The sequence below is a fragment of the Danio aesculapii genome, chromosome 5, assembly GCF_903798145.1.
Source record: "Danio aesculapii chromosome 5, fDanAes4.1, whole genome shotgun sequence".
NCBI lineage: Eukaryota > Metazoa > Chordata > Actinopteri > Cypriniformes > Danionidae > Danio > Danio aesculapii.
This window is the reverse complement of record NC_079439.1, coordinates 45,505,069-45,519,138: the sequence shown is the minus strand read 5'-3', so window position 1 is coordinate 45,519,138 and position 14,070 is coordinate 45,505,069. Positions and strand designations below refer to the sequence as shown.

The window sequence follows — 14,070 nt, the reverse complement described above, 5'->3', positions numbered from 1 at the left end:
TTGATTTGCATGAGAAAAAAAATTACTTAATGCCTTCCGTTCACACTGAAAAGTTAACGCACATCCACATATAAATCACCTGCAAATATGCACAACTTTGTATACGTTTGTGTATCTTGTTTTGGATGTTTGCTCGACTGTTTAACGGGTGTTTATGCATGCTGGGAGTTGTATGTGTGTGGGTGTGTTTGCATAGATGGAGTATTTATGGATGTGCGTGTGTTAATGTGGGTGTGTTTGCATAGATGGAGTATATATGGATGTGCGTGTGTTAATGTGGGTGTGTATGCGTGGATGGAGTTTATATGTATGTGCGTGTGTTAGTGTGGGTGTGTATGCATGGATGGAATATATATATGTATGCGTGGATGGAGTATATATGTATGTGCGCGTGTGTTGTAGTGTTTGCATAAATGGAGTTTATATGTATGTGCGTGTGTGTGTGTGTGTGAGAGTATGCGTGTGTCAAGTTTATATGTATATACACAACTTTCATATATGTTGTTTTGAACATCTAAAAGTATAGGTGTATATGCACGTGTTTATGTGTGTGTTGATAAGCAAAGTTTGATTTAAATCCTACACGGCGCCTCATAAGATGACACTGCGCCAAACCAGATCATAAACTTAAGTAATGAAAGTTATCAGGAGTAGTCTAGTGCTTTTTTTTGTTGCATTAATCTGTTCAAATAGTTTTTGTTTGTGTGGGGGAAAGGCAACGACCCGGCGCCCTTTATTGGCCAGTTGTATGCTGCAGTAGTATAAAGAGCAACAATGAAAGTGAAAGGATTATTACATCTGAGACGGACAGAAAGCAGCAGGAACAGTAAGTAGATGTGTACGGTTGTGTTTGAGAATATGTTGTATGCTTATTTTGTTTTGAGATGATTGAACGTAATGCTCAATGAACCTTGAAAATATTATATAGTGCACCGAAGGCGTTGACAACTCCTGTCAAAATGAGAATAAATCAAAAACGGTCAAGTTATAAAGTTTCAATAATATAGTTTCTATTAGTTTCTTAGGGGAATAGAGCTAAGGATACATGACTACAGGGCTGAGTATTTGTGCAATCCCTATACAGCTTTCAGGCTTAACAAATTCGACTTTTTCAACGAGATTGAAAGTGAAAGTGATTTTAAAGGTATTACAATGAGTAATAAACAAAACTGCACTAAAGAATCAATTGATTAGCTTATGAAAACGTAATTAAAAGTAAAACATTTATAAAAGATTTTTATTCAAATAAAAAGAGTAAAATAAACAAATAATACAAATGAGATAAATAATAATAATTTAAATGAGTTTAAATTAATATAATAATATTCTGAGTAAAATGTAATAATGTAACTTTGCAATAAATGTCAAATTCCATAAAAAATTGTAGACCCATTTTTAACATTATTATTATATTATATAAAAAAGAATGATTCATATTTGCTAAATCCAATATCAAAATATCAAAAATCCAACCTCAGAAATAAGTGTGACTGTGAGATTTTTCACTCTAAATCTTTTTATTACTCTTATTATTTTAATTGCTCTGACTACTTAATTAAAATGTTAAATCCAGCAGCAATAATTAAGTGTGTATTTACATTTACTATTTCAGGGTGACACTAATCAGCAGCTACAAAAGACGAGAAGGAGAAAGAGGGAAAATGAGCCAGCTCCAAGCCATGCATGGTGAGACTTTGAAATATTACTGTAGTTTACAAAAAAAAAATATATATATATATTTTTAATCTATGCTTGTGCCCTAACCCAGAAACACACTATTTATCTAATACAGAAAAAAATTCAAGCGTTAGTTGCAATTTATAATTCTCATTATTAGTAGTGTAAGGCATAAAATGTTTGCTAATAAAATAGCATTATTGTTGTTGTTTTTTGGCTGACAGGAAAATACTACTATGTAATTGAGTCGGGCAGGTCCGGCAACTTACGGATGCAGATCTTAAGTCATCTCCAGCAGCAAAGACCCAACCTGGAGCAGGTGTACAGTGTGAACATGTGTGATGTGATTTTGGTTTTATGCCCCATTACTTCACGGGCAGGAACTGACATTGATGCTGCTCTGAAAAAACTTAATGACTTGTCAGGTAACAGACAGAAGTTACGGTTGAAGAAGATGTTAATGTACTGAAACACCACTGACCATCATATTGTGTCTTTATTTGAAACAGCATTCAAGCCAGCTATTGTCTTAGTCCTGCATCACACTTTTGACCCTGAGAGAGTTGTACCAGACAGCAGCAGAGTTGTAAAGCGGAATGACACACTTACGGTGGACTGCCTTTTCAATGACACAGGGTTGTTACGGTGCAACATAAATGATGATGCACTGAACAAAATTGTTATGCGTTTCAAGCATCAGGTATCATTTATTTCAAGCTCAAAGATGAGTAAAAATTCATTTTGTCTAATATATTTTAACTTCAAAAAGTACTGAACTGATATTATTTGAGTCATTTTATGTTACTGTTCCATGTTCTGTGTAAAAGATTAATGTAATTATAATAATATTAATATAAGTGTTCTTGCAGAAACAAGGGATTATTTATAAACTTATCATCGTGATTGTTGTCGTCTTTGCTGTTTATATATTATACTTTTGAGGAAGGTAAGAAACTTTCACCTTTTGTTGTGATGATCTATCCTAATGAAACAACTTAATATAAACCTGTTTGATTCATATTAAGAGGCGCATTAAATCTCTCTTTTATCAGAACAGAATGAGAGATTTAAATGAAGAAGGAGATGCTTAAAGAAGTGGAATGAAAAACCTGGAGCGTGAGTATCACATCATAGACATGAGATTATTGGGATACAATTGCATTTGTCATTTGCAAGAGTTAACTGAATTCAGATTCTTTTTTTTTTCCACACAGGTCAGATGACGTAGAACACAAATTAAGACAATGTCTGAATTACATACTTTCTGAAATCACAGAGGAGAAATTGTTGCTCATTGATATTAAGAACTTTAAACTAAAACAAGCTGTAAACTCTTCTAATGTTAATAGGTGCATGCAAATAGATAACTGAGCTTTAGCCTGCATGAACAACATTAATACAATGGAGACATCATTGAGAAGTCATGTTAGCACCAAATTGCTACTATTGTAAATAGAATGAAACTACAAAATAACCACACCATTAAAAACATTTTAGGTGCTCAAAGTTAATTGAATTGAATTATATTTTTTCATTAGTTTGCAAATTATGAAATAAAATATGTCCTGATTACAAATATGTCTCATTTACTGTTTTTAAAATACTAAAAAATGCTATGAAATCTGGGAGATAATATTAGCATGTCTTAGAGAATAATTGACAATGGTATTTGAATTATCAGAATAAAAATGCACACACATGAGGTGAAGAGGAGTGGATTTCTAATAATGCAATAGAGTCAATTTTTTACCACATCTAAAGAAAACGTTTCTTAAGCATCTCATTCAATGCCTTTTGTTTTGGTTATTTGATTCTTTAATAGGCTGTGAAGTGTTTTGAAATCATTTAAATTATTTGCCGTAATAGAACTTCAATGCAGTCATGACCTGGAAAACTTAAGCTGTGTGTTTATCTGAAAATAACTGCACACCTTAGAATCAGCCAATCAAAATCAAGCATTCAACAGCCCTATAGTGTAATTGGATATATATTTATTGTAGTAAAGCGATAAGTAGAAGAGCAAAAATCCTACATACTGTAAGTAAGAATATGTAATACTATAGTATCTGACTTGATTAAAAAAAACTTCAGACTAACAAGGGGAGAAATAATTGTCACCACTGTTGTTTTATTCTGCTGCCTGTTATCTTGGTCACTTTATTTTGATGGTCTGCTTGTTGAATTTTAGTTACCTTGCATCTACATGTCAACTAATTCTCATTAGATTATAAGTAGACTGTTAGGTTGGGGTTAGGGTTAGTGTAAGTTGACATGTACTTGCAAAGTTTCTTATTAATCAGTTCAATGTCTGTTGAAGGAGCGGTATCAACAGATATTAAGCAGACAGTCTACTAATACTCAAATGGACCATCAAAATAAAGTGTTGCCGATATCTTTATGACCATCTTCTTCTATCATCTTTTTTTTTTTGTCAAACTGTCTACCTTACAGTCATATTCTTAAATTCATGGATCAGGGTGTGGTAAATATAAAGAAGCGAGTGGGACGTTCTCTCAATATAAGAATTGATTCACAAATATGGCCACGTCAGTAAGACTCCATAGAACGAAACCAGTCTATGGTTAAAACTAATGAAAGACAATTTATGTTGGAAATGGCAGTAGGAAACAATATACATTTTTGTTAAACCATTATGGGAAAAAAGGTTATGGATGTCTTGGTATGGCTCTGAAATATTTCCATAATTAAAAAGTCCCATAATTAAAAGGGTGGACTGGTGCAATGATTGAAACGGAATCTTATGAAGCAAATAGTGTTAGAGAAAAGCAGTCGACATGTCCCTCTGGGAAGAATTTTGCACATATGTCACTGTAAGCTCTCAACATGAATAGACAAAATTTTTTTTGCTTGTCTTGTGTTCTGAGACTTTAAAATGTGGGACCATGTATAATTATTGTAGCTAATGTTATACTTTTGTTACATGTCAACATTCCAGAAAGAACAACGAAAATTTTAATTAAATAAAAGAAATGAAAAGAAAAAAATTAAAGAAAAAAGCAAATACAGATAGATTGAAGAGAGCTGTCACCCAGTGGCCATTAAACCTAACTGAACAGGAGAGATTTTGCAAGCGAGAACGGTCCAAAATAGCTGCAGCGACTCCTGGACTGTAACCAGTGATTTAGCAAGCGTCTAGGCTGTTCTTTCAGCAAAATACTCTACTAAATATCGATGTAATTAGTGTATTGGGTGCCCATTTGCACGTGTGTTTTTATGATTCACGTTGCCTTGCATATGTTAGTTCAAAAAATTCAAAATGGAAAACTTGCTGCTTTTATAAGGTTTAATAATGGCCAGATGACAATGCGCCAAACCAGATCATAAACTTAAGTAATGAAGGTTATCAGGAGTAGCCTAGTGCTTTTTTGTTGTTGCATTAATCTGTTCAAATAGTATTTTATTTGTGTGGGGGAAAGGCAACGACCCGGCGCCCTTTATTGGCCAGTTGTATGCTGCAGTAGTATAAAGAGCAACAATGAAAGTGAAAGGATTATTACATCTGAGACGGACAGAAAGCAGCAGGAACAGTAAGTAGATGTGTACGGTTGTGTTTGAGAATATGTTGTATGCTTATTTTGTTTTGAGATGATTGAACGTAATGCTCAATGAACCTTGAAAATATTATATAGTGCACCGAAGGCGTTGACAACTCCTGTCAAAATGAGAATAAATCAAAAACGGTCAAGTTATAAAGTTTCAATAATATAGTTTCTATTAGTTTCTTAGGGGAATAGAGCTAAGGATACATGACTACAGGGCTGAGTATTTGTGCAATCCCTATACAGCTTTCAGGCTTAACAAATTCGACTTTTTCAACGAGATTGAAAGTGAAAGTGATTTTAAAGGTATTACAATGAGTAATAAACAAAACTGCACTAAAGAATCAATTGATTAGCTTATGAAAACGTAATTAAAAGTAAAACATTTATAAAAGATTTTTATTCAAATAAAAAGAGTAAAATAAACAAATAATACAAATGAGATAAATAATAATAATTTAAATGAGTTTAAATTAATATAATAATATTCTGAGTAAAATGTAATAATGTAACTTTGCAATAAATGTCAAATTCCATAAAAAATTGTAGACCCATTTTTAACATTATTATTATATTATATAAAAAAAGAATGATTCATATTTGCTAAATCCAATATCAAAATATCAAAAATCCAACCTCAGAAATAAGTGTGACTGTGAGATTTTTCACTCTAAATCTTTTTATTACTCTTATTATTTTAATTGCTCTGACTACTTAATTAAAATGTTAAATCCAGCAGCAATAATTAAGTGTGTATTTACATTTACTATTTCAGGGTGACACTAATCAGCAGCTACAAAAGACGAGAAGGAGAAAGAGGGAAAATGAGCCAGCTCCAAGCCATGCATGGTGAGACTTTGAAATATTACTGTAGTTTACAAAAAAAAAATATATATATATATTTTTAATCTATGCTTGTGCCCTAACCCAGAAACACACTATTTATCTAATACAGAAAAAAATTCAAGCGTTAGTTGCAATTTATAATTCTCATTATTAGTAGTGTAAGGCATAAAATGTTTGCTAATAAAATAGCATTATTGTTGTTGTTTTTTGGCTGACAGGAAAATACTACTATGTAATTGAGTCGGGCAGGTCCGGCAACTTACGGATGCAGATCTTAAGTCATCTCCAGCAGCAAAGACCCAACCTGGAGCAGGTGTACAGTGTGAACATGTGTGATGTGATTTTGGTTTTATGCCTCATTACTTCACGGGCAGGAACTGACATTGATGCTGCTCTGAAAAAACTTAATGACTTGTCAGGTAACAGACAGAAGTTACGGTTGAAGAAGATGTTAATGTACTGAAACACCACTGACCATCATATTGTGTCTTTATTTGAAACAGCATTCAAGCCAGCTATTTTCTTAGTCCTGCATCACACTTTTGACCCTGAGAGAGTTGTACCAGACAGCAGCAGAGTTGTAAAGCGGAATGACACACTTACGGTGGACTGCCTTTTCAATGACACAGGGTTGTTACGGTGCAAGATAAATGATGATGCACTGGACAAAATTGTTATGCATTTCAAGCATCAGGTATCATTTATTTCAAGCTCAAAGATGAGTAAAAATTCATTTTGTCTAATATATTTTAACTTCAAAAAGTAAACAGCAATCTTATCTTATTTATGTGGTAGGGATTATATCCTTATCTTAATAAGGGTAGGTGGGTAGGGCTTGTATGGTAGAGCTTATATGAAAATCCCTTAGCACTGAAGCCATGTCATAAGAATGAGTAGACAGCCACTTTTACACATATTGTCAGTACTGTAGATAACTGTTAAGAATAATTTTAGCTCAATAATATTTGTATTGTAATGATTGTGTAATTCTCCATTCAGACAAACCTCATCTTACTATTCATTGGACTTCTCTGGAACAGGTTATCCAGTTTTATATCAAAGGTGAGAAACACTGACAACAATCATCTTCTCGAAATCTCTGGAAGATAGTTAGAAAAAAGTTGTATTCATTCTCAAATTAATATCATTAATTATCTATTTTGGTTCATCTGCATTTGTTGCATATAATTTACATCTACAGAAAAGCTTATGGTTTATACCATCATGGATCACTGAATAGAGAAAAAACAGGAGAGGAGAAATAATAGTTAATAGAAAAAAAGTCCTTATCAATAATTAACCTAATTGAAGCCTGCAGATTTAGGGGTGGGGGTGTACTTCTATATCCCTTTTTCTCACAATATAAAATCCACTTTAAGACCTTCTTGGGCTGTATAAATAATTGTAATAATTTTGTATTCGTATTAGTACAGTGTAGTGTAAAACTAATTAGTTTTGCCTGATAAGATATTTGTGTTCATTTGCAGTAAGGAAATACTATACTTCCATACCTAAGACCAAACATTTTGAAACTTTTAATTACACTTATAGTAAACAGCAATCGTATCTTATTCATACCCTTATCTAAGAGTAGGTTGGTAGGTCTTGTATGGTAGGGCTTTTAGGAAAATCTCTTAGCACTGAAGCCATGTCATAAGAATGAGTAGACAGCTACTTTTACACATACTATCAGTACTTTAGATAACTGTTAAGAATAATTTTTAACTCAATAATATTTTTGTCGTAATGATTGTGTAATTCTCCATTCAGACAATTGCCAACTTGTCAATCATTGGAACCTTCTTGATCTCGTTCCCCAGTCATATATCACAGGTGAGAAACACTGACAACAATCATTTTCTGGAAATCTCTGGAGGATAGTTAGAAAAAAATGTTGTATTTGTTCTTAAATCAACATTATTAATTATCTATTTTGGTTCATCTGAATTTGTTGCATATAATTTACAACTAAAGAGAATCTTATGCTTTATTCCATCACGGATCACTGCATGGAGAAAAAACAGGAGAGAAGGCATAGAGTTAATATGAAAAAAAGTCCATTTCAATATTTGACCTAGTTAAAGCCTGCAGATTGTAGGGGCAAATACTTGTATATCCTTTTTCTCACAGTATAAAGTCCACTTTATGATCTTATTGGGCTGTATAAGTAGTTGTAATAATTTTGTATAAGTTTTAGTACTGAGTAGTGTAAAACTGATTCGTTTTCCCTGATAAGAATATTGTAAGTGTTTATTTGCAGTAAGCAAATACTGTACTTCCATACCTAATACCAAACATTTTTGAAACTTTTAATTACCCTTTTAGTAAACAGCAATCTTATCTTATTTATCAGGTAGGGCTTATATCCTTACCTAGGGGTAGGTTGGTAGGGCTTGTATGGTAGGGCTAATAGGAAAATTCCTTAGCACTGAAGCCATGTCATAAGAGTAGACAGCTACTTTTACACATACAGTCAGTACTGTAGATAACTGTTTTTGTTGTAATGATTGTGTAATTCTCCAGACAATCCTCAACGTGCCAATCATTGGACCTAGCTGGAACAGGTTATCCAGTTTTATATCACAGGTGAGAAACACTGACCACAAAAATCTTCTGGAAATCTCTGGAAAATAACAATCAAAAATGTATTGATCTCAAATTTATGTTATTAATGATCTATTTTGGTTCATATGAATTTGTTGCATATAATTTACAACTACATCTTAAAGTTTATTCCATCATGGATTCTTGCAATTTTTATATTAATAAGGTGGCCTCAGCTAGAGCCCAGATAACACCACCCAATTTTGATCCCTCAATCCTTCCCGTGTGCCCTGCTGTCTTTTACCAGTTTAAGCATGTCACTCTCGCTCAGCTGGATGAGATAGTGGCCCACATAAAGCCATCAGGTTCACCTCATGATGCTGTTCCCCCACACCTTTTAAAAGAGGTCTTTTCCGCTGTGGGCTCTGTAGTTTTAACTATTATAAATGGCAGCCTTACTTCAGGAGTGGTTCCTAAAAATTTTAAACATGCTGTTGTATAGCGCCTTCTTAAAAAAAAACCTGGATTGGACACAAATATTCTTCAAAACTATAGACCAATCTCAAAGCTGCCTTTTTTATCCAAAGTGTTGGAAAAAATAGTCTATAATCAGATAATTGCACACTTGAATGAGCACAATCTTTTCCAGTCCGGTTTTAAAGCAATCCGCAGCACTGAGTCTGCCCTTTAAAGAGTTTTTAATGATATTCTTATGTCATGTGATTCTGGTTCTTGTCCACACAGATATAACAGCTGCATTTGACACTGTTAATCATGACATCTTACTTTCACACTTGAAACATTAGGTTGGCATAAAAGGTGTGGCTTTGGAATGGTTCAGATTTTATTTGGAAGGCCGAACCTTCTCTGTGCGCTTAGGTGATTATGAGTCCTCCTGTGCTCTGCTAGCTTATGGAGTTCCACAGGGATATTCTGGGCCCTAAATTGTTCTCTTTAGGTCTACTTCCACTCGGATCAATTCTCAGGAGACATGGCATCTCCTTTCTCTGTTATGCTGATGACTGTCAAATTTATGTTCCCCTTAAAAGGACAGATGGCCTTCCCCTAAATGCACTGGACCCATTTATAAAGGACATTAAATCTTGGATGGCACTGAATTTTCTCCATTTTAATGATTCTAAGACCGAAGTGATGGTGTTTGGCCCTAGCTGCAATGTCGCTCATTCTGTACGCCTGAATAATCTTGAAACTTTCTGTAAGCCAGAGATTGTAAACCTGGGTTTAAAATGGATCCTGAACTAAAGCTTGAAAGCCAGATTCGGTCTGTTGTTCGCTCTAGCTTCTTTCACTTAAGGCAACTGGCCAAAATTAAGCACGTTTTATCACACAAGCATCAAGCATCAAGCACTGTAGCCCTGTCATAAGAATGAGTACACAGCCACTTTTACACATACTATCAGTACTGTAGTCTCCAGAATGTGTCTAAAGTTTCAGCTAAAAATACTCAGATTAATCAGATTATTTAGTATGAAATTAAGAATCTGCCCATTTTGGTGTCTGAATACATTGTAGCTGTTTTTTAGCCTGTGGCTTTAAATCCAAATGAGCTGCTTCTCCCCACCAACCACTCTGATGTGCGTGTCTGCTTCTCATATGTTATGTCAGATAAACAGCAGTCGATAGCTATGTTTCCATCCACCTATTTTTATGCGCATTTTGCATATGTGCATAAAAAAACGCTTAATGGAAATGCCATGATGCGCATAAATTTTGAAAATGCACTTAAAAAACTTTTGCGCATAACTGAGTAGGATAAACTTTTTATTCGATAAGAAAAGATGTGCATAAACTACGACAGAAACACTTTTACCACAAATTCCAGTATGCTCATTAAAAAAGGTCATGTGATTTTGTTATAAGAGATCATGTGATGATGAAAATGTGTGTAAATGGACAAACCAGCAGGCTGAGCACATTGTAAAACATCTGAAATGTTGTTTTGGCCTTAACATTTAAGTATTAGTGTTATTATATTATTAATGACCTCCAGAAACAAGAGTGTCTGTGCTCCGCATTTGACACCTTCAAACGCCACTGTGCGTTCACTGTGTGTCAGGATTGCCTTCTGAGGTGCAAGTCATTTATTAAATAAAGAAAAGATTGACACAGCTTCTCCTACTGCAGTGAAATCAGTTTTTACTGTTCATATTTGGCGCCAGACAATCAGGAAGTGACAAATTTGTTTGCTTTGACTCGTTGGATGGAAACGCTGCTTTATTTGCATGTCTTTTATGCAATATTCCAGTTTTGTGCATAAAGTTCATTCGCATTTTTGGATGGAAACATAGCAAGTGATAGAGACAGACACAAATTAAGCTAAATACAGCGTATTAGTCAAAAATACCAAGTTAGTTTATTTGATGTATTTGTAATGCAGTTTATTCAAGCCTTTCTGAAATGATGAGTCACACACACACAAACTCACATATGTGCGCGTTTACTGACACCATGCAGCCTTGGTGATTATAGCGGTTAAGAATAACATAGCAATTTTACTCTCTTTATTACAAACATGCTCTGTTTTTAAAATGTTTTAAACTTATAAAATTATTTCTTGAGGTGCCACTGATCACAGAGAGTTGTAACATATGTTTTAATCCCAGTTTCCTTGCAAAAAAATGTTCTGTGAACATGTGTATACATGTTATTATGGAGACATGGCACCTGTTAGGGAAAATCGCACTGCTACATTGCACTGCTGCATCACGTTGTGCATCACTGGGATTTAGATCCTATTTTAACGTCAGTAAATAAAAAATAGAGACTTGTTGTGTTTCTATCACTACAGTATGACTGGACACACTATACTGTACCTACAGACAGTTCTGTCCAAACAGCTTTAAAAAGTTGATTTTCGTCATTGGTGCCTTTAAACAACATATCTAGGCTATAGCAGTCAAATTCTTAGGCAAAAAGTACCATAAAAGTACATATGAGTGTTAGTAGCTCAGGGTTCCTGTAATATATATTTATTATGTAATATAAATTATATTATGTGCTATAGTTTTTCCACTGTTGATGTTCCTCAATCACTTAAAAGGGGTCTGGAATAAGACAGGTTTCTTGATTTGAACATTTGTGAAACATTTTGCTTTATTATTCACCACACAAACACTTTAAGCTTTCGAAAAAACACGTGGGCAGCGTTTATTGTAACTAAAAACTTTTTTCACTTTCACTTCTTTCACAGGAAATGACAGAATGCTCTTTTTGGATTCTTCTATAGTGTAGGACTAATGTAAACTTGTGGTCAAAGCTCATGCAGCAGCCTTTCTAGGATTAGACCTGTTAATGAAGGGTCTCCAACACACATCTTTAACCACTGAGATCCTAAACTTGAAAGTTTCCTTTCAATTGTGAAAAGTTACCAGTGATATAAATGATTATTTAAAGGAGTAGTTCACCCATAAATGAACCCTCAGGTTGTTTCAAAACCAATTTATTTGTTCTGCTGATCAGATCTCACCGCACATTTACTGACATAGTTAAAAATTTAGATTTATATTTTTCATAAATTAAATAATAATTATAAAGTGAAGACAGTTATGCAAGATTGTAATAGCTATACAACAATAAAAAACACAAAAATCATTTATGCAATTGAAAGATAATAAATGAATAAAAACATGTTTTGTTGCTTACACACATGGCTATTTTGAATCCTTATAGCTCACTTACTGTAAATCTGTTGCCATTAAAGCCATGAACTGACATTCTCACTGTTTCAATAGAACAAAAAAAGGCATGACAGGGATCAAGAAAGATTTGCTTAAAAGCAACAACAAAGGTGAGAATCAGATTCAAGTCTTGAGATTATTTGAGTTGGACATTATTGTACTTTTAGTTAAAAATGAATAATAACAAACTGAATTACAACTCTGAATTTCCCCCCACAGATGTCCCAAAGATGGTCAAAGATGTAGATGACAGTGACATGGACTATGTCAGAAAATACTTAACAAATCATTAACTCTGGAGATTAACAGTACAAAGTACAATACACATATATTGAGACTTTAGAGGTTCAGCATGATAATGTAATTAAAATCCATTTAATAAAGTGAATCTCAACTGCAATTCTCTGGTTCATTTATTTTCTTCACTCTGAGAAACATTTTTTTCTATATAACGATAAGATGATCAAAGAAAGTTTATGAAATAATGTTAGCAAAAGTGCCTTCTTAAAACAGAAATCTTTGCTATTTCATATAATGTGCTACTACACAACACTTTTGTACTTCAAGGAAGAAGATGCCAACATGACCCCATCATTCTCTGAAAGGACCCTTTAAATCTGTTTATTGAAAAGTTTCATTAAAATTAAAGTACTCAATGAAAATGTCTAACAGTGTTTTTAATTAAGAAACAGTTGCAAAGCATCAAATTATAAGAAATAATATTTTATTTAACATTTTGAAGTAAAGTTTACTCAGGATAACTAAATACGATAACTAGGAATCTTGAATAAAAAGTACCTTTATAAATTGTAATACTGTATATTTAAATGTATGACTTAAGTAAATTTTACAAACTAAAAGTCAATAAAATGTATTTGGAAATCTCAAGTAAACTTAACATTTCTAATTAAACATACTAATAATTATGGTTAGTCATTTACTTGGCAAAGCTTTGAAGATTTAAGCTTTTAGCTTCTGAGTGAAAATTGTTGTCAAGCTTTTTTTAAGTAAACTCTACTCATTTTACAGTGTACTAGTAACTAAATGGGTACATATTGTACCTTACATGTACATTAAATATACATAGTAGTAGTTAAAGAGCAAAATAATGTTTCTTTTGAAAGGGTACTGCAGGCACAGAGTCATTTTTTGTTATTTCTGAGAGTCTTTATTTCTGAGTATCTCTAATGTCTGTGGTGGAAAAGTATGCAGAACATGACATCAATTATCAATCAAATGATTAGTGTCTCCATAAATCTGGAACAGTTGCATGAAAGATGTTATGATGTAATTAAAGATAAAGGCTCTCTGATATGTCATTATATCAGCAACAATGAGTCAGCTAAAGGATATAAATAAAAGTGATTCTTCTTTTTTTATTTAGTATTACAGACGGACATCGTGCACGTCGTGTGAGTATAGCAGCAAATCGTTTTATTATAACCACATTATAATTTTCTTCCAACAAACTGAATTGTTTTCACTATTAAAATAGTCTAGATAGTAAAACGGTTCAAATCATTCGTGTTTGTTTTTTAAGGTGTGTCCTAAATATAAAGTATTATATGACAATACAATGGCGTTTAGAATATCTATAGCTACTTCTATGAATCTGTGAAGGAACAATTATATAAAATCTATGCCAATCTAGCAGTATTACAAGTCCAAAGGAAAGTGAAAAATCGTGCTGTTTAGAAGATTTAAAAAAGGAGCAGTGACAGGTGAGTAAATGAAAAGCTGATTCT

At 33.3% G+C, this 14,070-nt stretch overlaps 1 protein-coding gene across 4 annotated transcripts; it reads left to right on the top strand.

The window, feature by feature from the left end:
- Positions 1-5,121: 5,121 nt before the first annotated feature.
- Positions 5,122-12,725, top strand: si:dkey-58f10.7 (uncharacterized protein LOC564114 homolog). Of its 4 annotated transcripts, XM_056458297.1 has the most exons (9): positions 5,123-5,225; positions 6,013-6,086; positions 6,302-6,502; positions 6,587-6,777; positions 7,083-7,145; positions 7,854-7,916; positions 8,607-8,669; positions 12,380-12,435; positions 12,545-12,725. In XM_056458297.1, the coding sequence occupies exons 2-8, from the start codon at positions 6,062-6,064 to the stop codon at positions 12,419-12,421; spliced, it is 648 nt and encodes a 215-aa protein (XP_056314272.1). In that variant the 5' UTR covers positions 5,123-5,225; positions 6,013-6,061; the 3' UTR covers positions 12,422-12,435; positions 12,545-12,725. The 4 variants fall into 4 exon arrangements, with proteins under 4 accessions (XP_056314275.1, XP_056314272.1, XP_056314273.1 ...); XM_056458300.1 differs by lacking the exon at positions 8,607-8,669 and having other exon boundaries at positions 5,122-5,225; positions 7,124-7,145; XM_056458298.1 differs by lacking the exon at positions 8,607-8,669.
- The last annotated feature ends 1,345 nt before the right edge of the window (positions 12,726-14,070 follow it).

Coding starts and splice junctions, on each gene's coding strand:
- si:dkey-58f10.7 (XM_056458297.1), top strand. CDS start 6,062: ATGAGCCAGCTCCAAGCCATGCATG. Junction 6,503..6,586: donor AAAACTTAATGACTTGTCAG/GTAACAGACAGA, acceptor TATTTGAAACAG/CATTCAAGCCAGCTATTTTC. Junction 8,670..12,379: donor TATCCAGTTTTATATCACAG/GTGAGAAACACT, acceptor CTGTTTCAATAG/AACAAAAAAAGGCATGACAG.